We start from the raw sequence: 20,968 nt of genomic DNA, 5'->3' as shown, positions 1-20,968 counted from the left end.
GTTTCAACAGCAATATCAATGAACATAACTTTGATTCTACAAATTTGCTGTCTAGCGTTTAAGTAAGCATGATATTGAATTCAAACTTGGTTTGTTGCAGTTGGTTCCTATTGAAGGGCAAAATATTTTTTTTTTAAAAAAATACACTGGCTGGGTTATTTTTGGGTTGAAATCATATCCACTGATTTTTAAGATATTCTAGCAGAAAGACAATGTTGTGAAATAACAAAATATAAGGGCAAAAATGCCAAGATGAGCCAGGAAAATAACCAAGCACAGCCTTATCAGAGAAACATCCACAATGCTGGCACAAAATCAGGTCAGACTGCACTAGACCTACATTTGTGTCAGCAGACTTCTCAGAAGGCGGAACACTAATGTATATCATTTCCAACATACTGAATTTAACTGAAGCTCCCCCACTTCTGGGCTGCAGCAATGATGTTTGACCTGGATTCAGCACACAGTCAAATAATTTAGTTCAGTGAATCGTTGGCCATTAGAATCCATTGCTTAATATCAGACTAGATTTTAATGGAACTTAAATTGAAATAATGTATGACAGGTTGGCTCAAATTTACAATTTTTAGAAAAAGAGTTGTTGATTTAGATTTAAGACCTAGCCGACTAATCTTTAACTTTCTAAACAGAACTCAACCACTTGAATTTAAAACAATTCTTTTTTTGAGATATCGCTCCTTCTCAACAACATTAAACAACATTAAAGTTGTTACCACTAACAACTAGTGATCTATTTATCCATGCATGAGAAGTTCTTTCCTAGTCTGTCACAGACTTGATTTCTCTTCTGTTCCAGGTGAGAAAGATGTTTCAGTGAAAGACTGTAAATACTTTGAATAAAATACTTCACATGATATCAAGATTCGGCATGTTAGAATTTTACACTTAAAAATAATTTAGACGTTTACATCAGCTATAATTTTAATCTGTCACTTCCTTTGTGTTTCACCAAACTTGAATGGACAGGAAAAAGAACTGAAATTAAACTCAGTGTTACTAATTACAGGGATTGAATTTCAGACATAAACCTATTCTGGATGGACTGGAATTCCCACTTTAAGAACAGGGTGGCAGTCTATGGGTGCTCCTGGATCTAGCTTTCATGCTGAACAGCGACATGTCATCTGTAGCATGGGAGTCTTTTTACCATATCAACTGTTAAACCAATTTTGCTTCTATCAGGAGAAGAAAGACCTCAAATTAGTAACACATATCCTAGTAGTCACAAAACTAGATTATTACAAATCATTCGTTGTGAGATCATCCTTGACGATAGTCTTAAACTGCAGAGGGGCCAGAATTTGGCACTAAAATTTGGGGAGTTTATTTCTACAAAGAAAAAAGCCATGCTTGTTGCTGGCTGTTTTCTGGGCCCAGTTCAACTGTTCGTGTTGGCATATAAAACCTTTGGGACAAAAATTACCTGAGATGCAGCCCTGTATGATGGGGGGGTTGTTTAATTGTAGAACTAATTGCTGAGTCACTTTTTATTACAATTTAGAAATAATTCAATAGTAATAATATTCAATAAGTGGGTAAAAATACCAAATCCACTCTAAATATGTGTCTTGCTATGTGATGAACCATAATAATAATAAATTTATATGTCACCTGACTCCCAGCCGAAGGAAGGGCTGAAAACTAAAGAACTCAAAGAGCTACAGTGCCTGACTTGATCCCCTTTACTTTGAATTACCTCCTCTGATGGTTTGTGCCACAAAAAGGGGTTAAGTTCATTTTCTCCTCCAGAGTTTCTCTTGTAATCTGCATCACACATTCCCTCTTGCACGGCTCTTACAAGCCTGCTGTTCTGATCTCCATATTCACCAGAGGCAACCTCCATCACTAAACAGGTAGAAAAAACTATTTAATCCTGCTACGTAGAAGAGTAAAAGCCAGATACTTTATTAGAATAATACCTTATCAAAAGCATTATTCCTAGTTGTCAGGCATGCATGAATTTGTGGAGTTTGCCAACCGTCAAGACAAAGTACAGAAGCGTCTACTACGGAACTTGCCATTTTCATCAGCATGCTAACGCATTGCAAAGTTCTGCCACTAACCTCAGCTATTTGGGCCACACCTGTGGCAGATTGCATTGTGATGCTGTGACATGGGTGACATTGGAAAAGGGACAGGACTTGCATCATAATGCCCTGACTGACACCCCCCCCCCATATCAAAAAGGCTATTGCCACTCGAAAGCATTTGGCATGCATTTGAAAACAATACTGTAACCACAATTTTTTATGACATACAGTTCACAATTTTAATTAAGGCTAATGTCCATTGGAATTTTAAAGATAGGAAACTGAGTTCCAGCTTATCTGATAAAACTATACTGTCTATTATTTCAACATTTAAGTCAGCCACTTAAGCACAAACAGTATCCTGGAATTAGAAGCAATAGTTTGGATACATGGCAGCCATTGAAAATTAAGGAAAACACAGCAATTACAAAAGATCTGAGAATCACATCAGGAATTAGAAAATACTTCCTGCCTGGCTATAAATAGAGAAATATGTCATAAACATATTTCTAGGGGTCACAAACTGACCTTGAATGAATGTAGATAGTTCAGATGATATAATTAACATGAAGGTTTAGGGTTAGAGCTGCCAATTTACAGGCATATTATTGGACAGTTTGTGAAAAACAGGTAACTATGGAGAGGAAACAAAGTTTAAGAAACTTCAGAATTTCTGAAATTGTTTAAAATGATTAAAAAAATTATGGCTGATCAATCAACCAATTTAAATGTGAACTTTATTTCAATATCCCTGCAGATAGCTTTAATAATCAACATTACTACAAATTATTATTTTTTAAAGCACACTTCAGTATGCTATTCTTTACTCCAGGTGAGAAGAACACCTCTAAAGGAAAATATTTCAAAAACATTGTCATGAATATTTCACCTTCCTAATTAAATTCTATTTTCAATATGTAAAGTATACCATCAATTAATGTAAATTGATTGTGACTGCCATATCCTCTTGAATTTATGTTTATTTCCAATAGGAATATGAATTTATCCCCCAAATAAAGCATGTCTTGAGCTTCTGCATTTTTAATCATAAAAGAGAAGAGGGGAAAATCAGCAAATACAGCTTTGTTGTATTTTACTTGCTCTTAGTTTTATTTCAAAGAGGTTGTTTTTTTTAATGAACTAGATCTGGCAATTGTATCTACCACTAGGGGGTATAAGATATCAAGAAATATATACCATATAATTACCATGCACTGAAGAAGAGCCTAATGCTGGGAAAGATTGAGGGCAATAGAAGAAGGGGACGACAGAGAATGAGGTGGCTGGATGGAGTCACTGAAGCAGTAGGCGTGAGCTTAAATGGACTCCAGAAGATGGTAGAGGACAGGAAGGTCTGGAGGAACGTTATCCATAGGGTTGCGATGGGTCGGACACGACTTCGCAACTAACAACAACACACAGGAAATTATCTTGCATTGTTACAAACTTACCTTTTGCACACTTTGCATGCATTGAACAGCTTCGACTTCGCAGCTAACAACAACAGGTATATATGGTATAGGTAACCTATAGGGGTAGGCAACCTTGGCTCTTTTATGACTTGTGGACTTCAACTCCCAGAATTCCTGAGCCAGCCATGCTGAGGGGAAAGGAAGAGGTTTCCAAGCTGAGCCATGCTGGCTCAGGAACTCTGGGAGTTGAAGTCCACGAGTCATAAAAGAGCCAAGGTTGCCTACCCCTGGATACAGACACAAGCACAGACAAGCAGCACACACAGAAATTCAGTATCATTCCCAAAAACTTGTGAAAGAAAGTGAGAACCTCTATCATTTTGCTCACCAAAATCTGCTGGATTGTGATATGTTGGACAATTTAAACCCAAATCTCTCAAATAAGTGACTAGGTTTAATACTTCCCCACGGTAAATGCATTGCCCTTGGCTCAAGACATAGAGCTGAAATAAAGAAAAACAAGAAATTATAAAGAATCTTCCTGTCTAGCTTCAGAATTATGGTGTGCAATCTTATTAAAAAATATCTAAGTGAAAGGAGAAACACTGACATAGTTAAATCTGCAGGATGTTAACAAACTTACTAAGAAGTAATAGGATTTTACAGTATATGATATGTGTTTCTAGGTTTAACTACTGGAAGATATTTCTTGCATTTTAATTTATTGAACTCTCTCCTCATATACGTAAAAAGCATCTATTTTTCTAATGTCTAGTCTTATTGTACAACATTTTCATATCAACAATTTTCTCAGGTGTAGCTTTAAATTAGCCCTAAATTTTAATTAACAAAATTATTTGTTACATATGTTAGCATGTATGCACACTAGGGCTAATTCAGATCTAAGGTAATCTCTAATCCCATTTCTCTCATCATAATTTTCCTAAATACACAATCTCAATGTCTTCAATTTCTCAACAATTTCCTAATTCTATTTTATTCTATTTTAACGGCTGACAAATTTCAATATGTTAAATACTTTTATCTAATTACACACAGATTACTAATTTTATTTTGATATGAATTGTTAAACCATACAAATTATTGGCAATCTACCCAAAGAGTTGCTTCACCTCACAAATATGTTTTGCCCTATCTTCACAGAATTACATTCAGCCACCTTCATGAAGAGTTATGATAAGGCTGATCTATCTCAGTGAACAGATTAAATGAACAGCAGCTATTGCCATCAAGCAAAGCAGTCATTCTGCTTGTTTGAAGAAAAACAGGGCACCACTTCACAGAGGCAGTTTGAAGAAACATTTCCTTAGACATCCAGCAAAATAAAGGATGTCTTAAGTACATTTGCATAAACCTACTACATATCGTATGTGGAATATAATAAAAGTCCAAAATGTCTGAGAAAGCTTGAGTGAGAGTTAAAAAGCTGTGTGAATGGAAATGTGTGTGAACTCAGCAACACCTCATGTCTTATTCCTGTGCTAAACACCAGGACTGGTAGATCTTCAAGGGAGCACTTCTCTTTCATGATATTTAAGCAAAGCACCCCTTTGAAATCTCCTCTCCTTTATGAAATAAAACATCCTCACTTATGTTCATCAAAGATGGCTACTTTCACTCAGCTGCTATGATTCTGAGATCTAATGAGCGAGGCAGATTGGCCCTGCCTAGATTTTTTGCAAAGGCAGAACATTATGACATCAAAGTGCTACAGTGGAATTCTAGAGGGAAAATTACCTTATTAAAGCAAATTACTTTAATATTTAGGAATGATTTGTGCACTCCTAATGAATGCATTTACTAAAATGTAAGCAGTTTGAAGGAACAGATAGCAGGAGATAACTTCCTTATAACACTCTGTTCTAACTGATTCCCAAAGTAATTCAACTGCGTTGACTCATCCTTTTCTTCAGGTGATGTATTACCTATGGGAGGGTGCCACTAATACACAGGTTTTCTCTGTGAAGGATTGTTAATATGACGCTAACAAAGAATCTTTTAATGATGAGGAAAGGCCTTTTCAAGACCAGGATCAAAATGGCTCTGATACAGTGTGCACATATGCATGTCTTCCAGCCCTATGATTCTACCTGATCAAAGAGTTCAAAGAGTTTGGCACTGGGCTGATGGATAGTGCAGATGATGGACCGGCCACCCTGGGCTAAAGCCTTCATCAGAGAGACAACTTGAAAGCAAGATGCACTGTCCAGGCCACTATGGGAAAAAAATAAAGAAAACACAGTTTGTTTTTTTAATATCCAAAATTGAACTTGGAATGAAGAGTTTGAACGAAAGTTGAGCAAGAGACTCCCACTGGTAATCGTTACTTATTTCCCACACACACATACATTTTAGCCTATCATTTATAACGTTGCTAACGCCATATTCTGTGCATCAAAATGTACCCTTGACAACCAGTGCTGTTCATGTGTACACTTCTTATATATTATTCACACATAATAATATATGTGTTACATTTTCATATAACTCAGTACAGTACATTCAATGCTCGAGTGTCATGAACCCAGAGTAAATTAATCTCTCTCATTTTGGGAGCTTTTGAAAGGGCTGGCCTACATTCAGTTAATTAAAGTGATTTGACAGGAGAGCACTTTTGTCAAAGAGCTCATGATACTGAATACAAGTGAGATACTGAAAAAACAGAAAACTCACGTGATTCATTTTGTAAAGCAAAAATTCTTTTTGGGCCGGTGATTTGCCAATCCACAATGGCGGTTACAGATGATATAAACAAATGCAAAGCATGTAATTATTACAGTGCTACCAGCAACCTCTAGTTCACACTATACTAGATGCTACCTACTATCTTTGCTTATGCTGGTCCTTTCTTTAGAGGGAAAACAAAGCTTGGACTGTAACTACCCAACATTTTTATTTTCCTTTCCCCCCCACACATTTATTGAGGGCCCTGAGAGATTCTTGAAAATGTAGGAAGCTGCCCCTTTGCTTTACAGTATGTTGTACTGTGATTTTTTTTCTATTTAAAAATAGGGAGATTGGCCTGTGACAAGAATATGTCACTGAACCTCCTGGTATTCTCAATACCAAATAATTGGTTGTTGCTGCTGCTGCTGCTATTTATTTATTTATTTATTTATTTATTTGATTTGATTTATATACCGTCCTTCTCCCGAAGGACTCAGGGCGGTGTACAGGGCAATAAAAATAAGAATACAGGATACAAGATTTAAAGTTAAATGATTGTGCCCAATGTAGTAAGTTAGTTAAAAACAATGTTAAAACCCCAAACCCATCAGACCAGGCCGGCTTGTTCGAATAGATAAGTTTTTAGATCACTCCGGAAGGAGCGAAGGTCGGGGGCCATCCGTATTTCAGCCGGTAAGTGGTTCCAAAGGACTGGTGCGCCCACCGAGAACGCTCTCCCCCTGGGGGTCACCAGTCGACATTCTCTGACCGGTGGTACCCTGAGGAGGCCCTCTCTGTGGGAGCGTACAGCACGGAGGGAAGTTGACGCAGGCAGTAGGTATTATTAGAGTTATAAAAAAAATCTTGAGACCAACTCATGAAGTCATGGTGATCAATGGATATAGACATATGCTATACATTTTGTTTTTCTTACGGAACTCAAAGCAATACACATAGCAGTAGGCAACTCCGGTTAAATGCAGGATTTCGCAACCCGCATACACTACACTCAGTGAAGAGATAAATGATGTATTAACACAGGAATTCATACTGACACTTTATTTACCTGATAGAAAGGCAAGATTTCTTTTCAAATAATCACTATAAGTGAATAGAGATGCAAACAATTGCAGAGTGTACTCTGAAATATATGGATGCCTCTAAAAATTAGCCTATCTGTTGCTTGGGAGGACCAGCTACCCTGTAAATCTAACCTTTTAAAAATGAAATCTAGTTTCTTTTCTTTTTTTCTTTAACCATCCAGCTACCTCTTCTCCTTACTTTCTCACTCTTTCTCCTTTTCTCCCTTCCTTTCCTGCTGCAGCTACCCTTTGTCCCGTCTCCATCCTGTTTTTGTTTTTGACACCTATGTGGAAGTATCTATTTCTGTGTATGAGAGTTTTATTTAAGTTTGATAGAATGAATGCTAACATATGAAGATGGGGACCCATGAATTTTATAACTCAAGTACCTTGTTTTACAGATAATTGAACAACTAATGATTAATTAAATTTATATAGTTTTTTATCTTAAGTATGTCAATTTGGAGCTTGTTTTTAGCATCAAAGTATTTTTTTTTATTTGATCCTGGTTTGCATGCACACTTATTGGAGTTATTTAGGCAACTTTCCAGCATTGGTCTCATCTGGAGTTGGCAATCCTAGATTGACAAGGTGAAGAAGCTGAACGTTACACTAAATTTTTATCTGTGTTTTAATACATTTTTCTTATCCTCCCTTTGGAGGGAAAGAACATCTTAAATTCAGGATTATATTCAAATTGATATCAGACATAAACGCACAAAGTCAATTTCCATTAACATTTTAAATTAAAACATCAAGAGGATACTTTTCACTTTTTAATACTTTAGATACTAAAAATAACATATGTTTTAAAGCATATTTGTCATTATTGTCAGCCTTTACTCCAGAACACAAATTACCTGGTAGGTTCATCAAAAAACATAACCGGTGGGTTGTTCACCAGTTCCAAAGCAATTGCAAGACGTTTTCTCTGACCTCCTGAAAGGCTTCCAGTACGAGTACTGGCACATGATAGCAAACCCAAAGCCGTCAGGATCTCATTCACCTGTAAAGAGGAACAACATAAGGGAAACTTTGGTAACAATTTCTGTAATTGTATTCATATCACAATAGTGATCTCTGAAACATATCTGGCTTCTTGAGATTTGCTAAAAAAGAATAGGGAAATGTAAAGGTAAAGGTAAAGGTTCCCCCGCACATGCGTGCTAGTCGTTTCCAACTCTAGGGGCTGGTGTTCATCTCCGTTTCAAAGCCGAAGAGCCAGCGCTTGTCTGAGGATGTCTCCGTGGTCATGTGGCCAGCATAACTAGATGCCAAAGGCGCACGGAACACTGTTACCTTCCCACCGTAGTGGTCCCTATTTTTCTACTCGCATTTTTACGTGCTTTCGAACTGCTAGGTTGGCAGAAGCTGGGACGAGTAACAGGTGCTCACTCTGCTACGCAGCACTCGGGATTCGACCCGCCAAACTGCCGACCTTCTGATTGACAAGCTCAGTGTCCCAACCCACAGGTAAATTTTTAAAAAAATTTCTAATGTGCCAGTTCTGAGGTATTAGGAAGCATATTGTTTAATATTTATTTTAATATAGTTCCAACTCTTTGGAGTTTGCTATTTCTAGTTATTGTTAAGGTTGTAAGGAAACAGGACTAAATAGTCATTTTGGATGAAAACTATGATCCTACTCTAGTGTTATCCATGTATTGTACACTCTGCTAGTGATCCAGTTTATAAGTTAATATGCAAATGGGATATTCTTTGCTTTCAACATTTCATAAATCTGATGAAAAAGAGAGAAAACATTCTATAAAATCTTCTACATATACTACTTTTAGATATAAAAATAATACTTTTAGATATAAAAAATACACTGTGTTTTCTTCTAAAAGAAAGTAAGTACCACATTTTAAAGTCAGAATTAAATAATACACATACCATTTCTCTCCTGCCTTCATCTTTTTCTTGAAGTTTCAGGTGGGCAGATACCTGAAATAGTAGAATATTATACTTATTAATTCAATTTATTTGTGGGAGGGGGTTACTCATGCATTTATGTGGTTCCTATAATACAGTATAGGTCTTTTGCAACTACTGTGGCTGCTCATTTAAAACACATAGCTATTATTGTATAGAAGCCAGGAAACAAATCCTTAAGAGATTAAATATTATCAATTGTTTCAATTAGGATAAATATTTGTTAGAGTAATGTGAGAAGGTTGCAGGCATTCATGAAGAAAAAAACAACATCTTTGACTGAACCATTTCTTCAAGAAACTACTTAGAAACATTTTATCTGAAAATTATACTTTTATTATAATAATTCTGCTTAGAAAAATAATATTTTCCAAAGCTGTGAATGCATTTAGGTATACTATCCCCCAAAATATTTGATTTTATTCTGTTGCAGTTCAAGAGAGCCAGCCACATAGTTCAAGACTTGCACGTTTTGATATATTTTTGAGGTTGAGATACGCATATCTTTGTAAGATTTGTCTGTTCAGTTCAGCATCTGTAACACAATGCTCAAAAAGACCACATTTTAATTTCAAATTGAATGCTTGCTTAGAAAGGACATACTTGATCAACAATATAGAGTCAAGTAATTTTGATTATTTCTGAGACTCCCAACATAATGGTGACAAAGAATTGGAAATACACATATGAATAGAATATCATTAAAATAGGCTGGCTGAAAAGTCCAATGTCATTTCTTTTTCCCCAACTTTTATTAAATTGATTGTCAAGCAGTATCTATTTTGTAGTTCCTGTAAAATTGAAACACCACAACAATTTACTGAACAGATTGGCTGGAACATCCCGAGGGTGCTGATGCTAACACTCTACGAACAACAGCCTTGGCTTTGGTTTATTCCACAGTTGAATATTGTGCCAGGGTATGGCTTAACGGTGTCCAATGGCCAATGGTCAATTCCACCAGACAATGTGTATCATCTCTGGCACATTGCATCCCACTCCTGTGCACTGGTTACTAGTATTTAGCAATATCATGCCATCCCACATTAGAAGACAACACACTCTCATTCGGCTATGGTCAAGGATGTTGTGATTGTGGTGCTGAAATGCAAGCTATTAAACATATTGTGCAGGTTTTGCCCATGACATTCATCTCTGGTTCCCTAGAAGATCTGCATGAAGCAATGCCAGAGGCAATCTCCTTGATAGCTGAATTGGACATCCAGTTATAAGGCTACTGTCATACCCCCATAGAAGCTTTAATTTTATTATGGGACTGTGTATTTATGTTTATTTCCTCTCTAAGTGGTTTACAGAGTTATCTGGGTCTTCGTTTTACTGACCTTGGAAGGCTGGAAGGTTGAGTCAACCCTGAGCCGGTGAGAATCTAACTGCTGGCAGTCAGCAGAATTAGCCTGCAATACTGCATTCTAACCACTGTGCCACCATGGATGCATTAGATACAATGAGGGCAGAATATTTAAAATACAATGGCTATTTAATAGCCACATGCAATGAAAGCAACACCCTTTCTCTTGTCTTTAAAATATAAACATGATGCATAAACTGATCTTTAGTGCTGTAACTATGGGAGAAATAGCATGCTAGAATACAGTGAAATAGAGTAATACAGATAATGGTAATTTGCCTAGAACATACTGATTTGGGACAGCATATAAAAGCTTTAAAATATGTAAGTAAATAGCAGTATTCCAGCTGCTTCTGTATTTAATCTCTGTGAACGTGCAGATTTTGTGATTTATAATATAGCTTCATATAGTTTTCTTTAAAAATCACCAGTTTCTACCTTACACATTCCTTTCTTCCAGCAAAGCTTGCTTCTTTCTTTCTTTCTTTCTTTCTTTCTTTCTTTCTTTCTTTCTTTCTTTCTTTCTTTCTTTCTTTCTTTCCTTCCTTCCTTCCTTCCTTCCTTCCTTCCTTCCTTCCCTTTCTTTCTTTCTTTCTTTCTTTCTTTCTTTCTTTCTTTCTTTCTTTCTTTCTTTCTTTCTTTCTTTCTTTCTTTCTTTCTTTCTTTGAAATTTACCCAATTGCTAGACAAAGGATACAATCTGTCCATTAGTTCTTCAGCAAAGCAGATTTAATGGAAGATTTTCCTCCCTGTGAATTGATCTTTTTCATGAATGCACCTTATTTCTTTTCATGTTCTTTGATGCACAATAATTACTGCGTAACCCAGGAAGAAGCTAATTCAGGAAAAACAACACCTGTATGTTATATAGATGTGGTTGCTATTATTAATAACCTTACCATCATAGCTTCCTGGACAGTAAGATGTGGAAGCAGCATGTCATCTTGCATAATGTAACAGGACACTTTGCGGAAAGAACGCAAATCACGATTTTGCCCATTTATGAGAATTTCTCCTTTCATTCCAGTCTCTCTGAAAGCAAGAGAAGAAACAGCCTATTTTTTTTCCCATGCCTCTAGGGCAGATTAAACAGGTAAGCCTGTACATTCAGGTTTTTCACAGTACAGGAGTCAGTTCTTTTCTAGTATATGCAAGTAAGCATGAAGTGTGAAATAATTATTATCAGAGTCTGATATGATACACAAACAGTTTAAGGGCTATTATAGAAAAACCTCCCATTCACAAATTGTTATTTATTTATCAAGTTTCTCCATATGCAACTATCATATGCAAACTACTGTAACTCTCCTAATAGCACACAGTGTGGGATTTACATCTCTGAAGTTCCTGAAAAACTAATACATTTACCGGTAGGCTGAAAATATCTTCATAATGAAAAGGTAAGTGCATTAAGTCAGAGTTCCCCAACCTTTCCGGCTTTCCAGAATGGTGGGGGGGGGGGAAGAGGGGATGGTTCGGCCCGAGCAGCCTGCAAGCACAGCTCCATTTGTGCAAGAGGCATGCACGTGTGCGCACTGCTCACAGTAAACGGAGCGCACATGCACACACTCACCTGCTGCTCGTGCAAGTGGGGATGCACACATGCGCGTTCACCCATTTCCATGGCCCAGTTGCAAACAGCTCACAGCTCACTAGTGGCCCAGGGCCCACAGGTTGGGGACCCCTGCATTAAGCTACATGGCCAAAAATGGATAATAACTTTTTCTTATAATTGCTAGAATGGCAGTACATGTTGTCAAGGCTGTCCCACTTATCAGAGCTGTGGACAAGATGCCAAACCAAGTGCCCTTGGAAAATAGATGATAGCAGAAGAAATGACCAAACTGCTTATTTAAAGCAGGTGGTGGAGCCAAAATGTAAAGTTGCTGGCGGCTTCTGGGAGGAAGGGCATGAGACCGCCAATCTTTCACCCTGATTCCAGCTATTCCATCTCTTTTTTACAGAAGCCATTGTTAATATTTAAAGTTGACCAAGAGATGCAGCCTATCACATAAACATATATTACCTATATTTTCAAATTTATACATACATACATACGGTGCATCTTGGCAATACACTTAACATCTTAGACATTGGTCATAAAAAAGGCACGCGGGTGTTTTCTTACTCTTACTGACCTGTATCCTGCCAGAAGATTCATAAGGGTCGATTTCCCAGCTCCAGAAGGACCCATAATTGCAACCAGTTCACCACTACTAAACTTTCCAGAAATTCCTTTCAACAAAGTCTTGAAACCTGTAAAAAGGGAAGGGGGGTGGGGAGAGAGAGAGAGATAAAATTTAGAAAACATGTTTTTCTAAAATAGGTAAGACCTTATGGCAGCCACTGGCCAGCTTAAAAACCAACAAAACCAACAAACAAATAAAAAACAGAGTAAGAAAGCAAGTAAAATACCACAGTGAAACCCACTAATTACAAAATTGGTGTGGTCAAAAGTTAGTTAGTTTAACAGAAATGCAATCTTAGCCATGTTAAGATAAATAAAATGACATTGATCAGACAGTAGCAACTGTAAATAATATTGGTTATAATTTTTCTTGGCAGATATAGATAAAGATATAGAGGCAGAGGCATATATTTTTATTATCCTTACGCTTGGTTTTAATTTGGTTTTATGATTATTTGCCACCCAGAGCCACTTATCTGAGAGAGGGGCTGTAGAATGTGAATGAATGAATCTGATCCAGATATCCTGGAAATTTGATTACCTGTATGTCATTAACTGCAATCAGTCATCTTTGTAGTGGCTTTGGAAACTCCTTTACCACTGTGACAAAGGTCTTTGTCCATGTTTTTTTTTCCTAATATTTTAAATTTCTGAGACGGATCTAGTGCCTGCTTTCTTTATTTCTTTCAGCAATCAAAATAGTTTGGGAGGTACAAAACATATGCATATAAATATTCCTACTACCACAAAGATATTAACTTCAACACCAGCAAACTTACTTGGATGATGATTATATAGAAGTTTCCTTGAAAAGTTCAGCAAAAGCCGCATTTTAATTTGGCGAATAGATTCATGTAATGAATGCAATAAGGAATCTAGATCTTGAAAAGGCATAAAGTAATATTTCTTTGTAGTAACCACTGTAATTCATTCAAGACATCTAGGTTTCCATTTTCTACACATCTACTGCTTTGTTACAACCCATAACTCAAAACTTATATTTTAGTTTTATATCTATGGATCTCTTACAATTCAGGGCTAATTGCACAGGCATCCAAGCAGTGGAGGAAACAAACCCACTGTGACTGATATACTTACATCTGATGTCAGGGCACAAATAAAGGCCAAATTTGTTTTGTGACATCTCTATGTCCAAGCTGTCATTAGTAAGGACTAGAACGCTAATTCAAGAGACCAATCTTTCTCTGTCTTGAAAGCATGCTGGAATGACCCATGTTGAGTTTAAAGTTTATAAAGTGCTGTTTTTCCAAAATAAAAACAGACAAATTGCTACTTTGGAATTTCAGCTTATAGATCAATTTTTGGTGAATTCTTTTTAAAACTGAATTCTCTATTGTAGCAAAATCCATACTTCAAATCTAAAAGCAGGAACAAAGAATGATTTCAAGATATCTTCCCAAACCCCCAATACAGTTAGCCCTCAACTTTCAACAGTTAGTTTGGTGACTGATCAAAGTTACAACGGCACTGAAAAAAGTAACTTATGACCGTTTTTCACACTGACAATTGTTGCAGCATCCCCATGATCATGTGATTTACATTTGGATGCTTGACAACTGACTCACATGTATGACGGTTGCAGTGTCCCAGGGTCATGTGGTCACTTTTTGACAAGCAATGTCAATGGGAAGCCAGATTCACTTAACAACCTTGTTACTAATTTAACAACTGTAGTGATTCACTTAACAACTGTGGCAAAAAAGTCCTAAAAGTTCACTTAACAAATGTCTTGCTTAAAAACCGAAATTTTGGGCTCAATTGTGGTCATAAGTCGAGGACTACTTGTAAAAGGGAGAAAAAACCTCAACCCACTCTTTGGTGTCACAACCTCATCCAAGGCAACCCTCAGCCATCCAAAGTCTGTTCGCCTTTATTTTGCCCACTTTGTGAACAGGAGGATTATCTTTGAATCCCATCCAAATTGCATTTTAAAAAAATCTGATCTCAGTTCCACAAAATATACCTAGTGTCTATTGATGATTTGAAGTTTATATGTGTATAGGCAGAACTCAGATATGAATTCTGAGTTAGAATGTTTGGACAAGATTTTATCACTGCAGTACGGATAGCGTGATTTCTTAAGGCTCCTTTTCTCAGCCAGTGACTGGACAAACCTTCAGCAAAATTTATTCTTTGGGTTTCCCTATCTTCATTATTCATTAACACTATAATGGATAAACTGCAAACATTTTACAGCAATCTCATGAGCTCTACTTAATTTATTTTATTTATTTATTTATTAATTTTATTTGTATACCGCCCTTCTCCCGAAGGACTCAGGGCGGTGAACAGGGCAATACATGTATTGCCCTATAAGTCAATGCCTGACTTATAGCCATCCATGCCTTAAAAAATTCCTAAAACAGAATGGAGCTGCTCTGATTTAAGTGGAGATAAAAAGATGAATAAAACATGCCTTTTGCTTCCCTTTCTGTATCTCTCTTTTCTTTTATGATATTTGATACAAAGATTTGGGGGAAAAATGCTTTATCTGCCTGTTTTTTCCCATGTGTTTGCCCTTTTTCATGAAGGCTGTCTAGTTTTTCAATCACTTTTTAATTACAGAGTTAAAACGTACGCTATTCTTTACATGACTAACTACCTGAAGGGGAAGAGGTATTCATTTCAGAATGAAAACAATTCTCACAGTACTTGTTCAACCCAAGTTATGTTTGGATTGCTCTTGTGGATAGCTTGTGGATACAGGCAGTGGTGGGATTCAAATATGTGAACAACCGGTTCTCTGTGTGGATGCCGCTTCTGGAAGTCCATTCCGGGCCTGGGCAACAAAAAATTAGCTACCAGTTCTGCCGAACTGGTGTGAACTGGCTGAATCCGACCACTGGATACAGGCCAAGAGCCTTTCCCCAAAGGACTGGAGCAACTACAACCTCCAGGAAGTCCCATGTGGCTGCTCCAAGGTTTTCCCAGGCTCTTGTACACACCTACATGCACCATGTCTTGGTTTGGCCTCAGTACAAGTTTTGGCTGTACAAACGCAGCCTGGGAAACCTCCACACTTTGATTACTTTTATGAAAAGTTTCTTGATGTACTTCCAATATAACTTTCACAATGTAACTGAAATGATTTTAGAAGTCCGTACTTGTCCTTATAAATACATTATTTCATTTGGTGGCATTGCAGAACTGGTCTAACAGTATGAAGCATCTTACACAATGCTGCTGTATTAAGCTTCATGCCTTGTAATGTACCATCTAAGTATATTTGCACTTCCATTTTAAAAGGAGAGGGTATAAAAAAATATCAAATTGTATTTTCTTAATTAGTATTGCAGGCCAGAGGGATTTAAAACCCTATGACATAGGTTATTCCTCTGGAAATGGTTGAAAGGTCTTATGAAAGTCTATCATGCAGTGGCAAGTTGATAGATAATACCAGCACTGCTCTTTGTACTCTTTTTTCAACTAATAAAATACTCAGACACAAATAGCAATAGCACTTAGACTTATATACCACTTCGTGGTGCTTTACAGCACTCTCTAAGCAGTTTACAGAGTTAGCGTATTGTCCCCAACAATCTGGGTCCTCATTTTACTGACCTCAGAAAGTTGGAAGTCTGAGTCAACCTTGAGCCGGTCAGGATCAAACTCCTGGCAGTGGGCAGAGTTAGCCTACAATGCTGCATTCTAAGCACTGCACCACCATGGCTCAGGTGCTGTTATCCTCTGTAGTACTTATTAGTGAACATATATTTCAAATAACTGGACTCTTTGCTATAACAAACTGAATAGTCGTTAGAATGTGTCAACCCTTATATTTTATATTGGCATCACAAGTATATTTGGCAATATCTGATCCTTTCAGATCTTTATTGCTTGCCATGGATTTACCAAGAATCAAAGAGTTTAGAAATGGCTGAGGATTCCACTAAAGAGCTGTTGTCTGAGAAAATAAACTAATTAATACAGGACAAAACTCACATGAGGGCTATATGAAACCTGGAAAAAAAAATACCAAAGCCTTTTCTCTACCATCAGTACCACCGGTAAAACCTTTACCTAATTTGCTGGCTGGGAATTCTGGTAACTGGACTCCAAACAAAGCTAGAAGGCATTAGATTAAAGTAAATTGCAATATCACTATTGTTCTGTATAGTGAACAAATAAGAAAAAAAATGCCATTTTGATTATTTACTTGCACAGCTGACAAAGACAAAAAGCTATATATAACATATCTACCATTAATCAGTGTACAAAATACCAGATGCTTCCTGAATATTTCTTACATCTGTGGTTGTCTCTTGTGCTAAGTTGCCAACACAGGTAATAAGTGATATATCACCATGTCTCTGAGAAGAGAAAATACAGTATACAGCCATTTCAAAACAGAAGTTAAATTGCAGTCACTATAAATAAAATTGATGGCAAACCTTGATAAGCGCCATCATTTTGCAACAATGGTTTGTATTGTGTTCAGCCAGTTAGGTATTCAGTGCTAAATGTTAGTCATGGGTGTCATACAAGACAAATTGGAAGACACAGCAACATCTTCAACACCTGCTAAACTAAGAAATTGGTGGAAACTATATGGCTATATCTAATTAACCAGTTTCAACCTTTGTGAGCCAATTTACAATTTATTAGCTAAACTGACAACTAAAAAATTACTGTCATCCTCTGCAGCATTTATTTGTGAATATATACTGCTCAAAAAAATAAAGGGAACACTTAAACAACACAATGTACTGTATTTAATAGTAGGATGTCTTATCTTGTGTTCCCTTTATTTTTTTGAGCAGTATATATTTCAAATTCTCATTTTTCTTCTTGTCAAAATGGCATTTTTAAGCACACATACAGCAAAGGCTATATGTGAATCAGCCTTTGAAGACATGGACACTAAAAATCAAAGAATTAATGTCTCGGGGGGGGGGAAACTTCCACAAACACATCAAAATTAGTTTAGGTATAAAATAAATTCTTAATTTGTTTAATTTAATTATCTAACCTAGGCTACAACTGCTATAAGATTGTAGTGATAAGACAGAAAATTAGAGTACGATTGAAAACACTGGTTCTTGAAGTCTTTATTACTATATTTGAGGGAACACCTGCTGCCAGCATCAAGTTCCCTTCGTCCAGTGCGCTCGCAGAGGGAGGGTCTTCTCAGGGTGCCGCCGGTAAAAGATTGCCGGCGGATAACACCCAGGGAGAGGGCCTTTTCTGTGGGTGTGCCTGCCCTCTGGAACCAGCTGCCCGTGGAGCTCAGGACTGCCCCTGACCTACGCTCATTCCGCCGGGACTTGAAGACTTGGCTCTTTGAGCTCTCTGACCCAGGCTGAGAATTTTAACTGGGGTTTTATTTTCAGGGATAATTTAATCTTTTAATTCTCTTTTAACTTTGTATTTTATATTGATGTGATGTTAAAATGCCCTGTAAACCGCCCTGAGTCCTTCGGGAAAGGGCGGTATATAAATCTAATAAAATCTAAAATCTAATATTCCACATTATGACAAAATGGAATTTTAGCAAGTAAGATAGAAGTTATAGACAGAAAGGTGAAAGAGAACTAGATAATCTGGCTCCACTAGAACTGAGAGAGAAGGAATTTTGTTTAAAGACCTAGAGCAATCCCAGAGGTTTCTGATGAAGATATTAGAAAAAGGATTATTAAAGTCTTGGCAATTATTTGGATTAGGAAGAAGATATAGAAGCAGAAACTGCAAGAAATACCCCAAGGCAAGTTTTTGTGCAGTTCATCAGAAATAAAACAAGGGTTCAAATATTGCAGCAGCATTTTAATACAAGATTGAATATTGATAATACAGATATAACTGTCATTAAAAATTTCCTATCTATCAGAATTTTATGAAAGAGAAAAGAGGGGTTCTTTTTTTACTGAAATATTAAAGCAGAAGAAGATTCCATTTCAATTGGACAAACAGGAAGGAGTTATTTTTACTTTTAAACAGCAGAAGTTTTGATTCAATTCTGTCCAGAAGGTGAGATAATTTCTTGAAAAATTCAAAGAAAATTTATAGAAGAGTCAAATGGAGGTATTAGGTTCAAAAAAATCCAACCAGTGTAAAAGGAAACTGAAAGAAATAATACTGAAGTAAGTATTCATGGATAATTTTTTTCTAAATGTTTAGCATGAATATGGATTGCAGATGCTTAATGTGAAATATAAACATAACAAATGCTCCTCAAAAGAGAAAAAAAAACATTATTTGAAAAAAGTAAAACAGCTGTCCTGTTTTTGACTGTCAAACTCATTATCCATTGATTGTTTTTCTCCTTTGCCTTTATTTCCATTTCTTTTCATTTGTCACCATCTACTAGAGTAAACATCCATCGATTAGAGCAGGGGTGTCAAACTCAATTTCATTGAGGGCCGCATCAGCATTGCGGTTGCCCTCAGGGGGCCAGGTGGGCGTGGCCTGGGTGGGTGTGGCCTACTGGGTGGGCGTGGTTAGAGTGTGTATGGCCTACTGGGTGGGCGTGGCCAGCTCTACATGGTTCGCATCAAGGGTGCCTATGGGGGCCTGGGCAGGAGTGGGACAGATCTGAGGGTCTCTGGCAGAAAAAGGGTCTCAGGGCCAGGGCAGTGGGGGCCGTTCCCTCACTGTTTCCAGGATGGCTTCGCGGGCCGCATGAAACCACTTCGCGGGCCGCATCCGGCCCCTGGGCCTTGTGTTTGACATGTCTGGATTAGAGGAATGTAATAAGACTGGCTACGACTCAATTGCTAGGCTCTGCTTGTTTTCTCTAGGCTGATTTGAATGCCCCCAAATTCTCCTTGGACATTTCCCAAGTGAAAGAAAATGCGGGATATATTGATATAAAAAGAAACGTGTAGCAAGACATCAGGGCACAATTATGTAATTAGTTTGGTCCTGTATAGAAACTAAACTAACCTAATCCTAACTGAAACTATCACCCTGCTGGGCAACTATATATTACATATTACAAGCAAGCTCACTTCACAGGGGCAGAGTGAAAAAAGTACCGATCCTGATAAACTGTCATGATATATGGAATTGATCCTGAAATACAAGAGCCACAAATTAGGCGCCATTAGGCAGCTGAGCTGGCAGAAGGAATGAGGGCACGGAAAACATCTTAAGAGTCTTTCTTGGTTTCTTAGACTGTAAAGTTGAGTTGGGAGGTGGGGAGAGATGTACGCTACTTTCAGACTTCCAAGATTCTGTAAACAAATATAGAGTTACTTCTCCTGGGTGAGCTACTTGTCCGGACTACTTCATAAGGTTGACACAGATATAGGAGAATTGACAAATAAGAAAATAAAACTATTCAACTGTATACTGCAATGAGAAACAATGGGGCTATATTATCTAAAGATATTTCAGAATACAGTACTATTAAAACTTTTCTACCTTAAACAGCATAGTAGGTGTCTGGTCATTTCAATACTATTGATGTGAATACTATTGATATGAATAGCCTTATTACAATTCTCTTCTTCTCCAAATGAAATAGTGGAACACTACTCATATCCATTGTCTGTAGAGCAGCTCACATCAAAAATAGGAAAGATAACAGGAGGTAATGGGTACAACATGAATTCAAGAAACCAAGTGCTAATGAAAAAGGCAAAATTGGGAGAGAAAAAATTCTGATGGAAGCTATCCCCACAACAGCCTCTTCTAATACTTCCCAAGCACAGTCAACCCACAATAATTAATTGACCTCAACTTGAAAATAATAATTGTCAAAGCATTTATGCTCTTTGAATATATAATGAAAACATTATGGAAACAAAATCACCAGAAATCAAGCTTGTCTTTATTTCTTTTTTTAGCTATAAATCATGTTATTATACTGTTATTATACTGTTATTATATTGATATACCCTTTAATCCATGTATAGAAACTTGAAAATAATCTTCTAAATTGCGTAGAATGTAACGAAAAAGAGCAACTAAGATGATAAAAAACCCGGAGACTAAAAGATATGAAGAATGGTTGCAGGCTAGTCTAGAGAAAAGAAGGACTAGGGGTGACGTGAAAGCAGTATTCCAGTATTTGAGGGGCTGCCACAAGAAGAGGGGGTCAACTTATTTTCCAAAACACCACAGGGCAGGTCAAGAAACCTTGAGTGGAAATTAATCAAGGAGAGAAGCAACCTGGAATGAAGGAGAAACCTAACAGGTTGAACAATTAACTGGTGGAATGGCTTGCTTTCAGAGGTTGGGGTGTGTTTCATCACTGGAGGTTGATGAAGAGACTGCACAACCAC

At 37.2% G+C, this 20,968-nt stretch overlaps 1 protein-coding gene across 2 annotated transcripts in view; it reads right to left on the bottom strand.

The window, feature by feature from the left end:
* ABCG1 (ATP binding cassette subfamily G member 1) overlaps window positions 1-20,968 on the bottom strand; it is a 48,011-nt gene that overhangs the window by 7,901 nt on the left and 19,142 nt on the right. For both annotated transcript variants that reach the window (XM_081327743.1, XM_081327744.1), the window contains exons 3-9: window positions 12,676-12,793; window positions 11,437-11,569; window positions 9,130-9,180; window positions 8,094-8,239; window positions 5,575-5,698; window positions 3,852-3,966; window positions 1,718-1,866 (exon numbers count right to left, since the gene is read on the bottom strand). In XM_081327743.1, coding sequence (XP_081183869.1) covers window positions 1,718-1,866; window positions 3,852-3,966; window positions 5,575-5,698; window positions 8,094-8,239; window positions 9,130-9,180; window positions 11,437-11,569; window positions 12,676-12,793 — 836 coding nt within the window. The remainder of the gene's footprint in view (window positions 1-1,717; window positions 1,867-3,851; window positions 3,967-5,574; window positions 5,699-8,093; window positions 8,240-9,129; window positions 9,181-11,436; window positions 11,570-12,675; window positions 12,794-20,968) is intronic.

The sequence above is a fragment of the Vipera berus genome, assembly GCF_964194415.1.
Source record: "Vipera berus genome assembly, chromosome: 4".
NCBI classification, from domain to species: Eukaryota; Metazoa; Chordata; class Lepidosauria; order Squamata; family Viperidae; genus Vipera; species Vipera berus.
Note: the sequence above shows the minus strand (reverse complement) of the source record. Positions and strands in the feature narration are given on the sequence as shown.